A 19,359-nucleotide genomic window follows, 5' to 3' on the forward strand; every position below is an offset into this window, starting at 1 on the left:
TTACATCGGCACTATTACATCGAGTCATATTACATTATTTTTTGCTGTGTATTGTAATATGTCAAACGTGAAAAAAAACGATGCGCGTGCCACTGGTTGTGAGATTTGTAACAAAGCGTATTTTAAATGATCGTTAAATGACTGGTTGATGGAAATTTCGTCAGTGTAACGTCTGTTTGTCTGTGGTATAATGCTTGTGGAAGATATCCAGTTTTTCAAATATGAACAGGTCTAGTGCAAGAAGAAGTGAACATCGCCGACCGAGAAACGTCAAAATGCGCTGCGTGCGAAGGGCGAGCCCTTTCCGCCGAACCAAAACAAAACCGACGTGCCCTTCGCTGTCAGTGCGGTGGAGTGAAAAAGTCATAAAACCACCGTCTCCGTCGTCGTCGTCCGGATTGCATCCGACCATCGGTCAGCAAAAAAGTGATCTAAAAGAGATTTATCTCGAATATTAACGCCGGGTTTCGAGTTCTTGCCGCTGCTGGAAGTTTCTGGATTCGGTTAACGTTGTTTGGTTGTACAGGAAAGTTTGGAATCGAAGCCGAAACACGATGGGAGAGATTCGCGACTGGCGCCCCTTTATTTATGGTGGAGTGGCTTCAATTACCGCTGAATTTGGTAAGCAATCCGGGTTTGGTCCGGTTTGAACCGATTATTGGTCAAAGAAACACCTCACGGTGCTTACGTAACAAACAAGGTACTCTCCCTTTGCTACTCAGTGTTGTTGACTGTTTGTTTCTTTTCGCCAGGCACTTTTCCCATCGATACAACAAAGACGAGACTGCAAATTCAAGGTCAGAAAATCGACCAATCTCACGCGGAACTCAAATATAGAGGCATGACGGACGCTTTCGTGAAGATTTCCAAACAGGAAGGCATGAAGGCACTTTACTCTGGGTAAGTAGACCTACTGGGGAGTTGACAGCTTATGCTTAAGGCCCCAGGGCTGGTAACAGGTCTCATTTTACATGAAACTCGATCACTTTTTTGCATTTGTAATACCTAATATCAATATATCAATCCAAGTCTCTTTCTAGAGACATTTAGAAAAGGCTTTAAAGTCTAAATTTTTATTAAAATTGGTCTCAACAGTAATTAGTTTCGTTCTTCTTGCTAAAGTTCTGATTTGAAAACGATTACTCTGAATAATTTTCAATGTACTATTCCAGGATTTTCTCCAGGAATGCCTCCACCGATTATTCCAATAGTTACTTTAGCTGATCTCCCAAAAATTCTTCCAAGAAAAAAAATCGAAAGATAATTCCACAGTTTTATAAAAGGAATTACTACAAAAATCTGGACTGGTAGCATGTTTTTTTCTCCCAAATAACATTTTTAGTCTTTTCACACCACTTCCACCATATCGTTAAAACTAATTTTGGAACTAGTCTTAACCTGAGAGAGACTCGCGAAGAGGAAAAATATCAACGTCATATGCAGCCCAGATTCCCCTCTCACGAAACGTCAAATGCAGCCCACCGTTTTTATGGCTGAAAAAGTGAAAAGTATTGTGTTCAAAGTAAACTATTATTAAAAACCTTAGTCGGCGGAGCAGGTTTTTCCAAAGTTGCTGATAAATCTAAGCAGAAGATTAATTATTTCTAATGTCTGCTACGTTTGCTGGCATGAAATTTCACTTAAACTGTTATTTATGATTCGATGTTATGCAAACTCAATCATGTTTTGCTGAGAGGTTCATTTGAGGATTTGAACAGCATGCGCATAATTGGTATAAACACAAAGTGGAATAAGAAAAAAAACTCAGCAATCATAGAAAAAGAAGACCGTCTTCGCGAGTCTCGTCTCAGGTCTTAACAACCTTAAAAAACCTTTGATAAAACTCCGAATTCTAACGCTATTTCTGTCCTTTTAGCATTTGGCCCGCTGTGCTGCGGCAGGCGACGTACGGGACGATCAAATTTGGAACTTACTATACGCTTAAGAAGGTGGCCATCGAGAAGGGATGGCTGGTGGACAAGTCGGGGAATGAGAACGTTTGGTGTAATGCCGGGTGTGCGACGATTGCTGGAGCCGTTTCCAGCGCGATTGCCAACCCGACGGATGTGCTGAAGGTGCGCATGCAGGTGCACGGGAAGGGCACCAACAACGCCGGCCTCGCAAGGTGCTTCAAGGAGATTTACGTGCACGAAGGTGTACGAGGGTTGTGGAGGGTGAGTTACGTTGAAAAACAGTGAGGAACTCTGATTGAAAATTATATCTTTTACTTTCAGGGAGTTGGCCCTACGGCTCAACGAGCGGCTGTGATAGCGGCAGTAGAACTGCCTGTATATGATTTTTGTAAGTTGCATTTGATGGAGACATTCGGCGATCAAGTGGCCAATCACTTTATGTAAGTATCCTGAGTTCACCTTTAAATGGAAAAAAATCAACCTGTAAAAGTCTTAAAGTCATACCCCATCAAATGTGTTCATTTGGACCCTAAGTAGCTACTGTAAAAATTTGAGCGAAATTCATCAAGTCTAAGCCGGGGCTAACCTTTAAGGCAGTGGCAACTCTATTGCCATCAATAATTCATGAATTTTCTTTCTTCTTTCTGGTGTTACGTTTCAACTGGGACCACAGTTATTAAGTGAGAGCTTTCTTTGTCAATTTACCACTTTTGTGCATATGTATATCGTGTGGCAGGCATGAAAATACTCTATGCCCTGGAAATCGAGGCAATTTTCTTTATGAATAGACTCTAGACTGGTGGGATTTGAACCCACGACTTTCAGCATGATCTTGCTGAATAGCTTGAAACGAGTTGACCGCGGGAGAAATACTCAGTTCCAGAAGAGGACTGGCCTAAGCCCCAAGCAGCTAGTCTAGAGCCAACGGCCGCTTCCGGGGTGGGCACCAAAGGCCTTCTTCTGTCTCCCGGGTCCCAGGGCGTGTTCAGTAGGGGAGAGCTTCGGATGTGGGAGTCCTACAGAAATGGAATCGAATTCAACCTACATCAATTTATTGGCCACTTTCGGTGCTGGACGGCGTCTACGGCGGTGAGGATTCACCCCGTTTGCTCGACGCAGAGTATGGCGGGCTCTAGGTGGCGGACTGCACGAAGGGATGCTGACGCGATGGGGGTATCGTCGACACGTTTGGCTAACGCAAAAGGGTGGCTGCATGCGGTAACTCCCGGGATCGTCTCCGCTGGCGGACAGGTTAGCGTGTTCGTTGAAAGCGGGCGAAGCAGTCTCCAGCGACCGATCTACAGGCGAGTGTCGACAGTAGCCGGAGTCGAGGGGCCGGCCGGCGGGCCTGACGACGGCTGAGGATTGTTTGAGGATCGCAGTGGGTTTACCGTTCAACGTGGTGACTCAGAGGCAGTGCTGGATTGATGGGCCTCAAGAACAGGACTTGGCACTCCGCTGTTGGGGTTACAGCACCGTGCTCCCAGGATGTCACTAGGCGATATGCTCGTTTATGGGGGTTATACCAACCCCGATTTTGGTTCGGCTTACTGGTTGGCGACTCAGATATAATGCAGTCGACCAAAGTTTCACCCACTAACTTGACGACCACGAGCTGCTATCACTTGCCACGAGTTAAATCGGTAAAACTTCTTCAAATCGGACGTCTTTACCGTGTGGGAGTCTTCTCTCAACTGCCGCCTCTCAGCTTCATCGCATCTTAGCAGCCCCAACACATACATTTTCCCCGTATTGTTGCTGCGTTTACGCAACCACCCATTTGTTGAACTGCGTTGGGAGCGTTAGCTAGCCAGCCACCCGCACCGTTCAATTTGCACGTTAACTTGCTTTACATCGTCTATGACCCTACAGACCCACATCTATTTTAACAAAAAGATTACCGTACGGTAACAAGCTGGATACACCTTTACGACATTTCTCTAACAGTTGGGTGCATATTAAGTTTGTTCCCACTCCATAATTAAATACATAAAACAATATTGATTTGAATTAATGATTTTATTCCATTTTTTGGGTTATCAAAATCGATTGTTGGCAAATGCAAGTTCCTCATTGATTTTTTTTTATCATAAAGGTACTGAAATTCAAAGGTATATTTTCTAAACTTAAAAAATAATCTATAATCCACCTCATTAATGGCTAAACGAGCTTGAATACGATGTCAAAGATAGCATTTTGGTGTCCTTTGACTGTTTGTCTTATCGCATTTGTATCCCTTTAAATTAAGATATGTAGGTACTTGAACACAAACATCAATTGAATATTTTAACACGTACAAAATCATGTGGTTAAAACGGTACGAATTTATAAAAAAAATGGAAAGACTCATTTAATGGACCACCTTAGTCGAAAAAAGGACACCATAATGTCGAAATAAAAATAATAGATTAATTTTTTTTAATTTTTGAGTGAAATTTTTCTAATGTCCTTGGGCAAGTCACCCCGCAACACTCAACGTTATTTTAGTTTTTTTTTGCTAGTCGCTCTTGTCATGTATTGTTGTTCATGTATTCAAAGCGTTCGAAACAATACAAAAGTATTTTGATTATTTATTTATGAGATGAATCAGCCTAGGGCTAAAAGTCTCAATAATAAAGAAAAAAAAGCTAATTTATTTATTTTATTAGAGAGGCTTTAAACCCTAGGGTTCATTCACCTTTGTTGTTTTACAATTACAATTAATGGTTATTATACAGTTGAATATACAGTGAACTCTCCCTTACTCGATATTGAAGGGACCATCGAGTTAGGGAGGTATATAATTTTAAACTTTTTATTATTTTGACAAAATACATTCAGAATAGTTATTTTAACGTGAAAAACAATACAATTTTTCCATATTTACCTATGTGATACTTTTTTATCGATCTGCTAAAATTAAAAATTTTAGCACCCAGAAATTGGCAGTAAACCTTAATTTTACTAGCAATTTAATCATAATAATCAAATTCATGAAATTCATTAACGTTTGGAGGACATTTGAAACTTTAATGAAAATATCGAATTAGAGAGGTGAACTTACTTGGGAAACTGAAACAGATAGCATCGAGTTAGGGAACATCGAGTTAGAGAGGTATCGATTTACAGAGGTATCAAAGCATGCTAGATTGAAGGGACCGCGCATTCCATCGAGCTAGGGGAAAAATCGAGATACAGAATATCGAGTAAGGGAGAGATGACTGTAATTAAGAAACGATATTAACTTAATTTCTTCTCTTCTATCATTACTCAATGCTACATCAAATATTTTACTACTTTAAAGTCGATTATAATTAGAGATGTACCGAATAGCACTATTCGGCCTTTGGCCGAATACCGAATAGTTGAAATATTGTTATTCGGCCAAACGAATATTCGGCCGAACATTCGGCCGAATAATGACTTAATATTCGGTCAAATAAAACCTAAATATTCGGCCGAATAACACCCGTATGTGCAGTTTTTTAAGTAGGGAAAGCTGAACAATTAAACGAAGTATAAATGGAAATGAATGATCGTCTTCTTGAGCTTTTGAAACCGTTTGCAGAAATCATAAGTTCTGAGGATTTCTGTATTTCTGAAGCTAGGAAGCTGTATCCTATTGTTGATTTTTGTTTAAGAAATTTGGTTTACTATTCATCCGACTTTTCTGTATTTCTGAAGCTAGGAAGCTGTATCCTATTGTTGATTTGTGTTTAAGAAATTTGGTTTACTATTCATCCGACTTTTGGAAGTGTTTCATAAAAATTGAGGCAAATAGACGGATGCAGACCCCTGACTCTCATAATAATAGAAGAACGTGATCAGTAGGTTTTGCAAAGAATATAGAACGTATAGAAAGCCCTGATAATTGACGGACTTTAAGGTGAAGATGCATCGAAGCCAAACCTGCATCGAAGAGCATAAATCTAGAGAATCTGACAGCCGTTCGCACTGAATATTGGAATGGTTGGTCAACACCAGCGATTGACCACAAAGTTAAATTTTCAGCACAAACGGTTGTCTGGTTCTCTAGATTTGTGCTCTTGAAAATGCCGGGTTTAGCTTCGATGCATCTATACCAAGGATGGAAATCTAGTGATCATGATAAAACAAATGATGCATCGTGGTTGTTCTTAGTCATGCGATCATAGCAACAACGATAAACCCTTAGTCGTCAAGCCATCACAACAAACTTCGCTCCGCGAAAAATGAATCGCTCGGCATGTGTGCTAACGATCAATTGGAAGATTTTCACGCTTTCACTCTGCAATATGACTTCTAGCATACCATTTTTGATCCTAAAGTCAATCGTGCATGGAATGTGAGAAAGTTTATCCGTGAATTTTAAATTGATTCGCATTAATCGCAACTTGTTACAAAATCCGACAAACCCTTTGTCCTACGACAAACAGTTTATCGGATGCTCGATATATCTATGATTAGCGCGCGTGGTGAGGTGTTGAAATCATGTTGCTGCAAGAGCATGGCCCTCTTGGACCGTTCACATACCGTGTTGTTTGTCGTTAGAGCTGATTTTTTTCCATCCTTGATCTATACCTTGAAAACAAATTTTCAAACGCTTCTAACTAGCCAAGCGGTGCGTTACAGCTCCTGCAAGATGAGATACAATTTGATTTGCAGAAAATGGTAACGCCATAGAACAGAGAAATTCTCACTTTTTCAATATTACGCGTTGCACAAAAAATTTGGATTCAAGGAAAATCCGGAGCTATTGATTGCCAAATTTTCCAATAAAATTATCATAGTCACCGGTGACTTTAAAGATTGCTGTTTATTTGTCATCAACTGTCACAATGAATTGCATAATTTCGACAAATTTTGGTGAATCTCACGCCCTCTCGGTTGTCACACGACAACTTGTAGAGTGCCACGATGATCCCGTTAGTTCCGAACTCTAGAACAAATTGCGCCATTCCACCATAAAGCGCTCACTGATATTTAGCTAAATCGAATGTTTAGCTAAATCGTATGTTTAGCTTTCTCTTACGAAAATGATTCAATTGTAAATACAGCTGCATGTGAGACGCCAACAAATATACCGCAGTACATGCTTGGAGGGGGACATCATTGGGAATCATTCTCAAAAATAAATAGTGACACAATTCACGATGTAGGAAACACTTTCTGTGGTTTCCAACTACGTTGGTCTTGAATGTGGTTATACATGGAAGACCGTAGTCTACAAGATTCGAGCAACTACGAACCATCATGGGTTTTAATTTTGCAGAATCTCTCCAACAACATGCCGAACTGCACCAATCGATTTGCTGTAAATTGTCAACCATTTGAATTATGTTTAAAACCGCAATGCTTGCTGTGGTTTATTTCCTCTGTGCGGGGATTGCTAGCTGCGCGTTATTTCCGCGAAGCAATCCAAATTTTTGAATTTCCCCGCAATATTTGACATCGAAGTCTATTCAAGGTGTCCATAACAAGAAAAATTCGGTCATCATTTGAATAAATTATTGATTATTTAAATTTTCCTTACATAAACATAATATCTTTTTTACAGTTTAGTTAGTTTTGTTATTATTCGGTCACTATTCGGCCTATTCGGCCGAATAACGGATTTTATTATTCGGCAGAGCGAATATTCGGCAAAATTAAAAAAATCGAGAATTACAGAAATTACAGGAGATTGGAACATGTTTCGATCTCAATGAAACTTTCATAAATTTCTTTTCACTCCGTCACCTTTCCAAGAAAAATATAAAGATGACTAAATAACGATTAATTTTTATAGTACACGATGCGAAAATCTGCAGTGGGACTGACATGCGTTTACTATTCATTGTGGGACAATTCTCGTTAATGCAGCTGAAAGATCATTAGAAGGTATAATAAAAACTAATATCAACTCAATTTTGACCAAAATGCATATGGGACTGACTTGCGATTCACGTCAGTTAACTTCAGTCAATAATTTTCAGTAATTAACTCTTCTGCATGATCTACAATACCTTCAATGATCTTTATCTTTGTTCTGAAGTTTGTATGGCTTTTCAAATGTTTGAAGTAAATTGCCTTACATTATGACTTAAGTTTTTATCATACTTCCATTCGTAAGTGTTATAGAGAATTTGAAAAAATCCTTAGCAAACCCGTAATTAGTCATGCTAAGTTTAGATTTTTGATAGGTTACTTCATCAGAATAAAAAAGTCTTATCTGAAATGTGATTTGCTATAAATAATATATTATTTTGAAAAGTTACATTATCTGTTTATTTCATTGAAAACAACTGTATTGTTAAATTTGTACTTCCATTTCAACCAAAATGCTAGTTTTATTGAAAATTTGATAAATCCCGGGATCCCGAAATTTCCCGGGACAAGCAAAATGGCCGGGAAATGGACACTCTACTCATTATCTTCCACGAACGGTAAATGTCATGGGTGTTGTATGAATGTAGGCGAATAAATGGGATGAAATTATGGATCGTTAAATTTTCCAAAGCCTGATTGCAAACAGTTTTGATTTAACAAAAGAAAGAAATATGTAGAACAAAATTTGGTGCACTGATGGTATTTCAACATTAAATTGCTTAGTTCGTAGGTTCTGTAATAATCAATAGAATTGTTTGACCAACCATTTCATTTTATTTTGCAGCATTCCCTGGCCACGATCACAGGGTTGACGGTGCCAAAGTAGAAGGTGCACCATAAAAAATACCCGTCTGTGAAACATATCACCTTCCCAATACTTTGGCACACCTCCAACGGTTCATGATTTATCATGAAACGGCTGCATTCAGGCGGAGGATCTGTTAATATGTTTCGGCATATTATCAGGTCCTCTTCGAACCAGGGCTGCCACATATACAGATTTATCTGTATTACACAGATTTTTTTATTCTGACACAGATTCAATTTGTATGAAACACAGGTTTTCTTTCAACAATTTTTGTATGGACACAGATTTTTTTGTATGGGACACAGGTTTTCTAACCTGGATAATACAGATTTTCTATCAAATCATCTGGCAGCTCTGCTTCGAACGGAGGGACCGTCAGGGCTCATTAGTTACTTATAAACCAGTGCTGGTTGTTGATGTTTCAGTTCGTTTACACGAGCTGTAGCATCCTTTGTACTAATCAGCAATGGTGGTTAAGTTCCGAAGCTAACGTGTGATCAATCGTTTTATAGTGCAACATAAGAATGGGTGTTTGGTGGAACTGTGCGTCACACTCGTCGTTATTAAATTTAGTTATTGTGAAGGTGCTAATAGTGATTTTATAATAAAATCTATGGTGATGAAAATTTTAAAATGAAAGTGGAAGTGATTCTGATAGTTTTGTTAAAAATATAATAATAATGATGTGAACTCTACTAATTTAATAATGGCCATAATACATTGTGCAATCATTTCTCTGAATATAAACTTCATTGCCTAGTTCTTCAAACGTGCATGATAAAAGTTATAATAATGACAGCGAGTGCAGAAGAATGGATCGAAGTGATTTTTTTACTGTAACTTTCTTTATCATAGTGCTAAATCGTAGTTTGAAAAGTAATGACTCTACAGCAACAAAATTAATGATACATTTAAATTGAATATCTTTTAATTACTTAGTAATGCTAACACATGATAAATGGTGATAACAATGAATTTATATGAAAATGGTGTGATGTGAAAAGTGATAAAATGGAAAGTATATCTGAAGTGTATTACGAAAGTTGAGTGATAATCGTGATATACGTGATAGTGTCGAAAATAAAAGTGACGATAGTGAGTGATGAAATGAAATGGGGAATGAGGATCTTTTAATAAAACTATTTCGTTCTTCACTCTAACCACTCTAGTAGCATTTCAGGCCTTATCATAGTTTGATAGTAGTCTAAACTACTAGACTGCAAAACTACGGCAAGGGCTGATTGCTGCTAGCGTACACAGTGACCATTTGAGCAACATTGCTTAGGAACGTCTGTGTGATGAACGCAATAGAGGCTTATAAAAGCAAATGCTGGGAAGGAGCTTAGGGCAGATTAAGAGTGCCAGTACTACCCCTATCGCTACCGACAAAAAAAAAAAAAAAAAAAACCAACCATTTCATTTTATTTTGCAGCATTATTAGCATTAAAGTGTGTAGTCCATACTATTTACCTAACACCCTACCATCCTGTTTTCCCTCTCCCATGGCGTTTGATTAGTCAGCATAGACTATTCAGCCATTACCCCTCCTATCATCGGCTTTGGATTGACTTGCGCTCTTATTGCCCTACCAAACGCTACAGAACGAAAATGAACATACCTGTTGTCATGCGAAATCTTCAAGGAAATTTTCAAAATTGTTTTTTGAGAAATGAGGATCGATTTTTCGAAAACAAAAAACCTTTAATAATAATTTATATAATAAAACACATTTTTTCATAGAGTATTCCTTGAGACCTGTTGGATTCCTTTTTTTGGCTCCTGCTTGGTCTCCTCTTGGTTCTTGTTAGGACTCTTTTTGGTCTCATTCTGAAAATTTAAACGACATCCTAGCACTTCGATAACCTTATTCTCTGGTGTTTCCTGTTTCACCGCAGGGGAACACGAATTGCGGTTTCTCTATACTGCCGTGAATCGCAAGTCAGTCCCATCTGCATTTTCGTCAAAATTCAGTTGAGTTCAGTTTTCAACATACCTTCCAATGCTCTTTCAGCTGTCCTAATGAGATAATATGATTTGGTTCGGAAAAAGTAATAAAAAATAGCAAGTCAAATTGTCCCATAATGAAAAGTAACCGCATATCAGTCCCACTACGGATATCAGCACCGTGTAACACAAAACTGAAAACGTATTTTGATCATCTTTATATTTTTCTCAGAAAGTTATCGTGATGGAAAGCAGATTGTGAAAGTTTCAGTAAGATTTGAACATGTTCTAATCCTCTGGAATTTTTTTGAATATTCGTATGGAAAACGAGTTTGGAAACTTCAAACCCCATTTTCTCAATGCCTACTTTTCACAGATGGGACTGACTTGCAATTCACGGCAGTATACAAGCTTCGAGTATGCTCAACTCCTTCCTCCTCTTTGACTTTGATGGATATTGCGCACAGTAGCTTCTTAGGGTCCAAATGAACAAATTCGAGGGATATTACTGAACACTTTGGCGGATCGATAATTATGGGCCACCCGTGTCTTATCATAGGAACAAAACGATAGTATGTTTCACAACTCTTGTTACTTGCAGATCGAGTTTCATCGCGAGTTTGGGAAGCGCTGTTGCATCGACTCCGATCGATGTGATTAGAACGCGGCTGATGAACCAAAGGAGGGTGCAGTTGCAGGTTCACAATCTTGGTCCAGGAGGAGGCGGTGGTGGCGGCGGCCGAGGCGTTGCTGGAGGCGGTGGCTTAGCTGCTGTGGCCAATCCTTCTTCACCATCGGCCAAGATCTACACCGGAAGCTTAGATTGTGCCATCCAAACGGTTCGGAACGAAGGTTTCCGAGCGCTGTACAAGGGCTTCATACCGACGTGGGTAAGAATGGGCCCGTGGAACATTATCTTCTTCATCACCTACGAACAACTGAAGCAGATGTACTAAATGAGGCGCAGGGCGGAACGATGCTATTTAGACTAGACAAACAATTCTGCAAGAATCACATAGTTTTTATGTGTGTGGATTGCTTATAGAACTTAAGACTATTAGGACAATGAATCTTTAAGCACGGTAAGGTGAAAGTTCAAGGCACATTCACGCCCCTTACCAAAGTTATTTAAAGTTTTTTTAAAGCTTTTTAGGGCAAAGCTGCTGATGATTTTTTCCTAACAATTTATATACCAAAGGTCTCATTTCACTGATTTCAAATTTGAACATTTGCATTTGGCGTTTGCATTTCATAACCATGCATTTCACTAACACAACAATTCCACCTCAAAACCGGGTTGGGAATATCTTTCGAATCATTTTTTATCTCGTAAGTATCGCCATACGTATTCTGCTAGGCATTTTCTATACACATACAACACGTATCTTCCAACCGATATGCATCAAAAAAGTGTTATCTACCAAAAAATTGTTACAAGTACAAGTATTGTGTTATCGGAACTAATTCACCCTTATTCGGTTTATCGATTGTTAATTCAGTTGAGTGGAACGAATCGTAATGAAACTTATGATAACTATTGTCGCATATTCCATGCATCTTTGGAACTAAATTAAAGATGTAAGTCAACCTAAACGACAAACCAGCAGTTAAACAACACACACAGAAACCTATTATCACCAAACTACAAATGGTTATCCTTCCGTACGTGGTATTTGTATAAGTAGATGTTTATTTCAAATTTATATTTTGAACATGCGAGAGCAGAATAAAAGAGTTTTAGAACAATCTACTTGAAAAGTTAACTATATTCATGATGACATTCATAACACTTCTCAGAATAACTGGACTTCGTTAACAAACTGAATGTTGCTTGGGATTGGATCACGAACGATTTGGAAGTTTTTAAAGATAAATTATCAGGTAAAATTCAGAAAGTGTTATAAGAGGAACTGAGATTTTGAGTCGTGTTTCGTGTTGATGCAGTTTTTTTGTTTGGCTGAAGTTCGTTAGGTCAAATGGGGTAATCAGGCTGAAACTTTCCAAACTTAACAGGAATCAGAAATTCATCTTAATAATAGGCTATTATTTCTTCGATAATAAATCTTCGAGCTGTTTAGAGGAATACTTAACCAATTTAGTACTATACCATTTAGCTCCGCTAGAATTTGTATTCTTTGACAGATACAGTGGCCGAAATTCCTATAAGCGCACACGCATTTTTCAACATTTGCGACTAGTTATTACATAAAACATGACGATCTGTTACTAAAATGATATTTACTATATTTCCACTTGGTTGTATGAAAGACAGTCAAAATTAATAATTTTTCGATTTTGTGAAATAAAATATCATTTTTGGCCAGGAAATTCCTATAAGCGCACAGTGTCCAAGCTAACGCCATTTGTGTTTGCCTTCACTCACACTACAAAAACTTGTCATTTTCTTTTGCTGCCGATGTAAACGGATGCGTGCGGAAAGTTTTGCGATTCGTGAGAGTGTTGTTTGTTGACAGTTTTCAAGATGCCGAAAGGAAAGTTCTTGGACGAAACGGAGCGAAGATTAATCCTTGAATTGAAGGATGTTGGCTAGAGTGGTTCAAAAAATCGTTTTTGCCTCCATACCGCTCATTCGATTCTAGATCAAATTCTGGTTGTCCTCCCAAAATTTGAGCCATTTGGATGAAAATTGAGACTGCACAAGCCCTTCAAAGTTTATATGGGAATTACTATGAGAAAAGCAAGCAATTCATTCAATCGGTCATAGGTGTTTTCCCATGTTGCTATTGAGGATTAGAGCTACGTTGATACTGTGAGATACATTCATCAGCTACAACTTTGCCGAAGACCGTTTTTAAATCGGACGCCTCAGTAATTAGTTATTGATGTATATCCAGTCACAAATTCTTCGGCAGTGCTCATTTAACTTCTGAACAGGCAACATTGCTGCACTTGGCGCGAAAGATAGCACGCACAAATCATGGCTACTATGTTTTACTGCATATATCCAGTGATGCCTGCAGAACAGCCCAATAATTATAGCCAAAGTTTTACAACTCATTCAAAAAATCAATAACTAATTACCGGGGACGTCCGATTTCGAAACGGTCTTCGGCAAAGTTGTAGCTGATGAATGTATCTCACAGTATCAACGTAGCTCTAATCCCCAGAGCACATAGGAAAACACTATGACCGATTGAATGAATTGCTTGGTTTTTCCCATAGTAATTCCCATATAAACTTTAAAGGACTTGTGCAGTCTCAGTTTTCATCCAAATGAGTCCAAGTTTTGGGAAGACACTCAGAATTTGATCTAAGAATCGAATGAGCGGTGTGGGAGCAAAAACGATTTTTTTGAACCACTTCTAATGTTGGCCAAAGTAACCGTGCAATCGCCAAGAAGGATCGGTAGAGGAAGAGACCGGTCGTCGGCGAAATTTCCTGAAGAAAGGTGAGAATTACGGCATCCGGAAGAAAAAACAAGGGCAACTCCAAGATCACCAACCGTGAGAGGAACCGAATTATCCAGCTTGGTGAAAGCCGGGGAGCTGGATTCATCCGGTATTTAAGAAGGAATTGGGTCTTTCCATCACAACAAGGCGAGTATCTCAAATACTACGTGGATCTGGACACATGGTGTACACGAAAAAGGCCAAAAATCCCAACCTTACTCCGAGGCATGTTCAGGCAAGACTGATTTTGCCAGAAACCATATGTCTTGGAAGCGGGAATGGAACAACGTGATTTTTTCCGACGAGAAGAAGTTTAATCTTGATGGTCCTGACTGTGCGCGTATTATTGGCACGATCTTCGGAAGGATCCGCAAGTGAAGCTGAGCAGAAATTTCGGTGGAGGAAGTTTGATGGTCTGGGCTGCATTTTCACGTAGAGGTAAAACCCCCGATTGCAACAATTACTACCAGAATGAAGTCCGAAAACTATGTTGAGCTTCTGGACAGTGTTTTGATCCCATTTACGGAGGATGTGATGGAAAACGAATTTGTTTTTCAACAAGATAACGCTGCGATCCATGTCAGCAAGGCCTCCAAACATGGTTTTGGAGCGGGACATCCCAGTTATGGATTGGCCAGCGCGGAGTCCGGACCTAAACCCAATCGAAAATATTGGGGAATCCTCGCAAGACGGGTTTACAGTGGAGGACGGCAGTTCGGATCAGTTTCGAGAGCTGGAAGCAGCTGTTAGAGAGGAGTGGCGTAAAAATTCCTTTGACAATGCTGCAGAACCTCGTCGATTCAATGCCGAAACGAATTTATGAAACAATTCTGAAAAATGGTAAACAAACCAAGTACTAAAGTTGTTGTGTTCTTGTGATATGATTTTTTATGATCTGAAAATGAAGTTGCGCTTATAAGAATTTCCATACTCAATCCCGTTTTTTCCTCTTCATTCCAAACTGTTTGAAAGAAAAGTCTTAGTAGTTGGTAGAAATATCATATTATCCGAATACCTAAAAGCAGAGATGATTTATTGAAGTATTGGACTTTCATACTACATGTGCCGGTGAAAATGGTCATGCGCTTATAGGAATTTCGGGCACTGTACACGTTTTCGACCTCAACTGTAAGGCCGTCTTCAGTGTTCGTGTACTAGTGTACATGATGAATAAGGCCATAAGTCTCATAAGGTCAGTAGTCCTCTACGGGCATGAAAACGTGGACGATGGATGACCTACAAGCTCTTGGGGTTTTCGAACGTCGGGTAATTAGGACGATCTTTGGCGATATTCAGGAAAACGGTGCACGCTATGTCTGAATTAGATGATTATAAAAATCAAATATACATCGTTTTTTTTTCGCGCTAGTGTTCAGGTTCTGGTTTATATTTTCATAATCAGAAGGTTTTAAAATATTCTATCGGTGAAATTTTGATTTTTTCCTAGCTATTTTTCATACTAAACCGAAGAAGTATCCCGTTTTCGACGCATTTCTGCCTGCACAAAATGTTTGGAAAAAACTTCCCCGATAGAATATTTAAAACCTTCCGATTATGAAAATATTGACCAAATACTGATCTCTAGTGGTGGCCGATCAATGAGGAGAATGTGCAAGTTGAGGCTCAAAGGCGGTTCTTCAACTTCAGCATAATAAACGTGCACAGCCCTCACTCCGGAAGCACTGATGATGATAAAGACGCTTTTTACGCGCAGCTCGAACCGCGAGTACGACAGCTGCCCAAGCCACAACGTAAAAATCATCATAGGATATCTAAACTCTCAGGTTGGCCAGGAGGAGGAGTTCAGACCGACGATTGGAAAGTTCTGCGCCCACCGACTGACTAACGAAAACGGCCTACGACTAATTGATTTCACCGCCTCCAAGAATATGGCCATTCGTAGCACCTACTTCCAGCACAGCAGACCCTGGAGATCACCACAGCAGACAGAATCGCAAATCGACCACGTTCTGATTGATGGACGGCACTTCTCCGACATTATCGACGTGGTGATTTTCGAGGCAATAATAAATAAAATTTTATTCGATATGGTTAAAAACAGAATAACTCATACTCAGCATGGTTTTTTTAAGGGACGCTCAACATGCACAAACTTGCTGGAGTTCATTCATTATTCTTTGACAGCCATGGATAATGGTAATCACGTGGAAGCTCTCTATAACAGATTTCAGTAAAGCTTTTCGATCGCATTGACATACCAATGTTGCTTTTAAGTTAGAAAAAATAGGATTTCAACCGGACCTTCTTAAATGGGTAGAGTCTTATCTTACTAATCGCCAACAATAGTTAGATACAAAGGAGTAAAATCTATTCCAATTAAAGTTACATCGGGAGTTCCTCAAGGTCTCATTTAGGGCCATTATTCTTTATTTTATACGTTAACGACATTTCCTTCATTCTGAAAAAAGTGAAAGCTCTCATATATGCTGATGACATGAAACTGTTTCTTGAAATAGTAAACGATGAAGATATACATACTTTTCAAAATGAAATTGATATGTTTTACAAATGGTGCAATAAAAGCCTTCTTCAATTGAACGTGAAAAAATGTAATTCAATATCCTTTAGCAGAAAGCGTAGTATACCTAACACAACAGTCTACCTAGGGAATCAACTAGTAGAAAAATGCGTAAGAATAAGAGATTTAGGAGTGATTTTAGATTCCAAAGTTACTTTTATAGATCACTATAATACAATTATCAACAAGGCAAACAAGATGTTAGCATTTATAAAACGATTTAGCTATAATTTTCACGATCCATACACTATAAAAACATTATACATAACCTATGTGCGTTCAATTTTAGAATACTGTAGCATAGTTTGGTCACCATTTTCATCAACCCATGAAAATCGTATAGAATCAGTTCAAAAACAATTTCTGTTGTTCGCACTTCGAAAATTAGGTTGGACAAGGTTACCTCTACCATCTTATGAAGCACGATGCATGCTCATTAATATTCAAACATTGAAGAAACTTTAAAGTAGATGGAGTACCGTGTACCTTTTAATTCCGCTCCTAAATGCTTATCTTTGACAGATACGCGTATTTCGACTACCACTTGCAGTCTTCTTAAGTGTCAGTTACTCGTTACAGTGGATACGAGTAACTGACACTTAAGAAGACTGCAAGTGGTAGTCGAAATACGCGTATCTGTCAAAGATAAGCATTTAGGAGCGGAATTAAAAGGTACACGGTACTCCATCTACGTTAAAGTTTCTCTATTTGAGATTCTGCTCAGAGGATTCGAACATTCATTAAAGAATTGAAGAAACGTCGCGAATTTTCAATGGTCTCGTTCGTAAACGATATAGTTTCGCATCGTATTGACTCGATGACACTTTTATCAAAATTAAATTTTTATGCTCCTTCAAGACAACTGCGAAGTCGTAGTATTTTTTATACAAACCATCACCGCACAAATTATGCCAAATTTGAGCCTTTAAATCAAATAATGTCTGTTTACAATAAACATTGCGAAACCATTGACTTTACCATGACGAAATCGGAACTAAAACAAAAATTTATGTCATATCAAAATTCGAACTAGATTAAGATTAAGAAAATAACGTTTTCAAACTATATAATATTAAGTGTAAAATTGTAACAAAATGGTCTACTTCTGATTGACGACATGAAATAAATAAAGAGCGACGATGGAAGATGTGCATAATTGTGTGAAGGTTTCAGGCGAACATTCCAGTTCGTTTGGATCCCGCCGGGGACTACGACAAGGTGATGAACTTTTGTGCCTGTTGTTCAATATTGCGCTAGAAGGTGTTATGCGGAGAGCCGAGCTCAACAGCCGGGGTACGATTTTTACCAGATCCGGACAATTTGTTTGCTTCGCGGATGATATGGACATTGTCGGCCGAACATTTGAAAAGGTGGCAGATCTGTACACCCGCCTGAAACGCGAGGCAGCGAAAGTTGGACTAGAGGTGAATGCGACCAAGACAAAGTACATGCTAGCTGGTGGGACCGAGCGCGACAGGGCTCGCCTGGGTAGCAGTGTTACGATACGATTACGGGGATACGTTCGAGGTGGTCGACGAGTTCGTCTACCTTGGATCCTTGCTGACGACTGACAATAACGTTAGTCGTGAAATACGGAGGTGCTTCATCAGTGGAAGCCGGGCCTACTATGGCCTCCACAAGAAGCTGCGATCAAAAAAGATTCACACTCGCACCAAATGTACCATGTACAAAACGCTCATAAGGCCGGTAGTCCTCTATGGCATGAAACGTGGACGATGCTTGAGGAGGACTGCAAGCACTTGGAGTCTTTGAACGTCGGGTGCTTAGGACGATCTTTGACGGTGTGCAGAAAAGTGGTATGTGGCGGCGAGGGATGAACCACGACCTCGCCCAACTCTACGGCGAACCCAGTTTCTAAAAGGTGGCCAAAGTTGGGAGAATCCGTAGGGAATGTTGCAAGAATGTCTGACAGCAACCCTGCTAAGATGATGTTTGCTTCGGATCCAGTAGGTACAAGAAGGCGTGCAGTGAGCTAGATGGGCGGATCAAGCACACAGCGATTTGGCAAGCGTGGAGCAAAACCGAGGATGGAGAGAAGTGGCCACGGACCGAGTATTGTGGCGTGAAATTGTTGATTCAGTGTTATAAACAGATAAATAAAAAATGAATGAATGTGTATTATATTATCACTATTTGAAGAAAACACCTGAACTCTTAAGATTCAGAAATGAAATAGTTTATTTTTTTCTGCATCTCCTCCATAAGCGAGATTTCACTTTTTTTGTTTTCCTTTCTTTGGAACGTTTAAAAATTTTCATCAAGGTGAAATTAGATTAAATTTAATCATAGTAAGCTTACTTATTGTTGGATATCCTCTTCTTTCGCCCTTCATCTACGCTAGACTGCTAGGATTTGTAATTAAAGTAATTAGTTATAATTTGTTTGCTTTTCGCAATCTGTTTTACCGCTTTTACGAAATATAAATCTGTTCGATAAATTTTCATCTGGCAATTATATTCTTCTTTGTTTCAGTAGCATCACTAATTTTTTCAGAGCTCGGTGTCTGCCCGAGGTTTGCAGAGTACCAGAGTAGATTTGTGGTGAAATCTATTAAACTTATTCAAACGTAACGCCCAATAGGTAATAAAGCTCTCTTGTTTTACTCTTTTGTATGTTGAAAAGATGTCTGTTTGTTCGATTATAGCTTTAAATTGGTAAAGCGCGCGGTTTGCTGTTATGTAGTGCACTCGTTTATTACTTGTTCAGTTTTGTATTATTAGTTTATATTTCTGCTCTGATTGGAATTTAGTTCCAGAGGACTCCAAAAAATCTTTACCTTCTTCTCGCATCGAGTACTACGCTCTACTTTTATCTCTGTTATCTCATCATCGCTAATTATAGTATAGAAACCCGTGTAACTGCGATTTTCTTCTGTACGATTATTTTTATGTGTGAAGT

General features: G+C 39.0%; 1 protein-coding gene across 1 annotated transcript; it reads left to right on the forward strand.

The window, feature by feature from the left end:
* The first annotated feature begins 325 nt into the window (after positions 1–325).
* Positions 326–11,461, forward strand: LOC110681025 (mitochondrial uncoupling protein Bmcp-like). Its single transcript, XM_021856793.1, has 5 exons — positions 326–621; positions 753–900; positions 1,877–2,174; positions 2,235–2,353; positions 11,093–11,461. The coding sequence occupies exons 1-5, from the start codon at positions 555–557 to the stop codon at positions 11,445–11,447; spliced, it is 987 nt and encodes a 328-aa protein (XP_021712485.1). The 5' UTR covers positions 326–554; the 3' UTR covers positions 11,448–11,461.
* The last annotated feature ends 7,898 nt before the right edge of the window (positions 11,462–19,359 follow it).

This window comes from Aedes aegypti, unplaced genomic scaffold, assembly GCF_002204515.2.
Source record: "Aedes aegypti strain LVP_AGWG unplaced genomic scaffold, AaegL5.0 Primary Assembly AGWG_AaegL5_hic_scaff_244_PBJ_arrow, whole genome shotgun sequence".
NCBI classification, from domain to species: domain Eukaryota; kingdom Metazoa; phylum Arthropoda; class Insecta; order Diptera; family Culicidae; genus Aedes; species Aedes aegypti.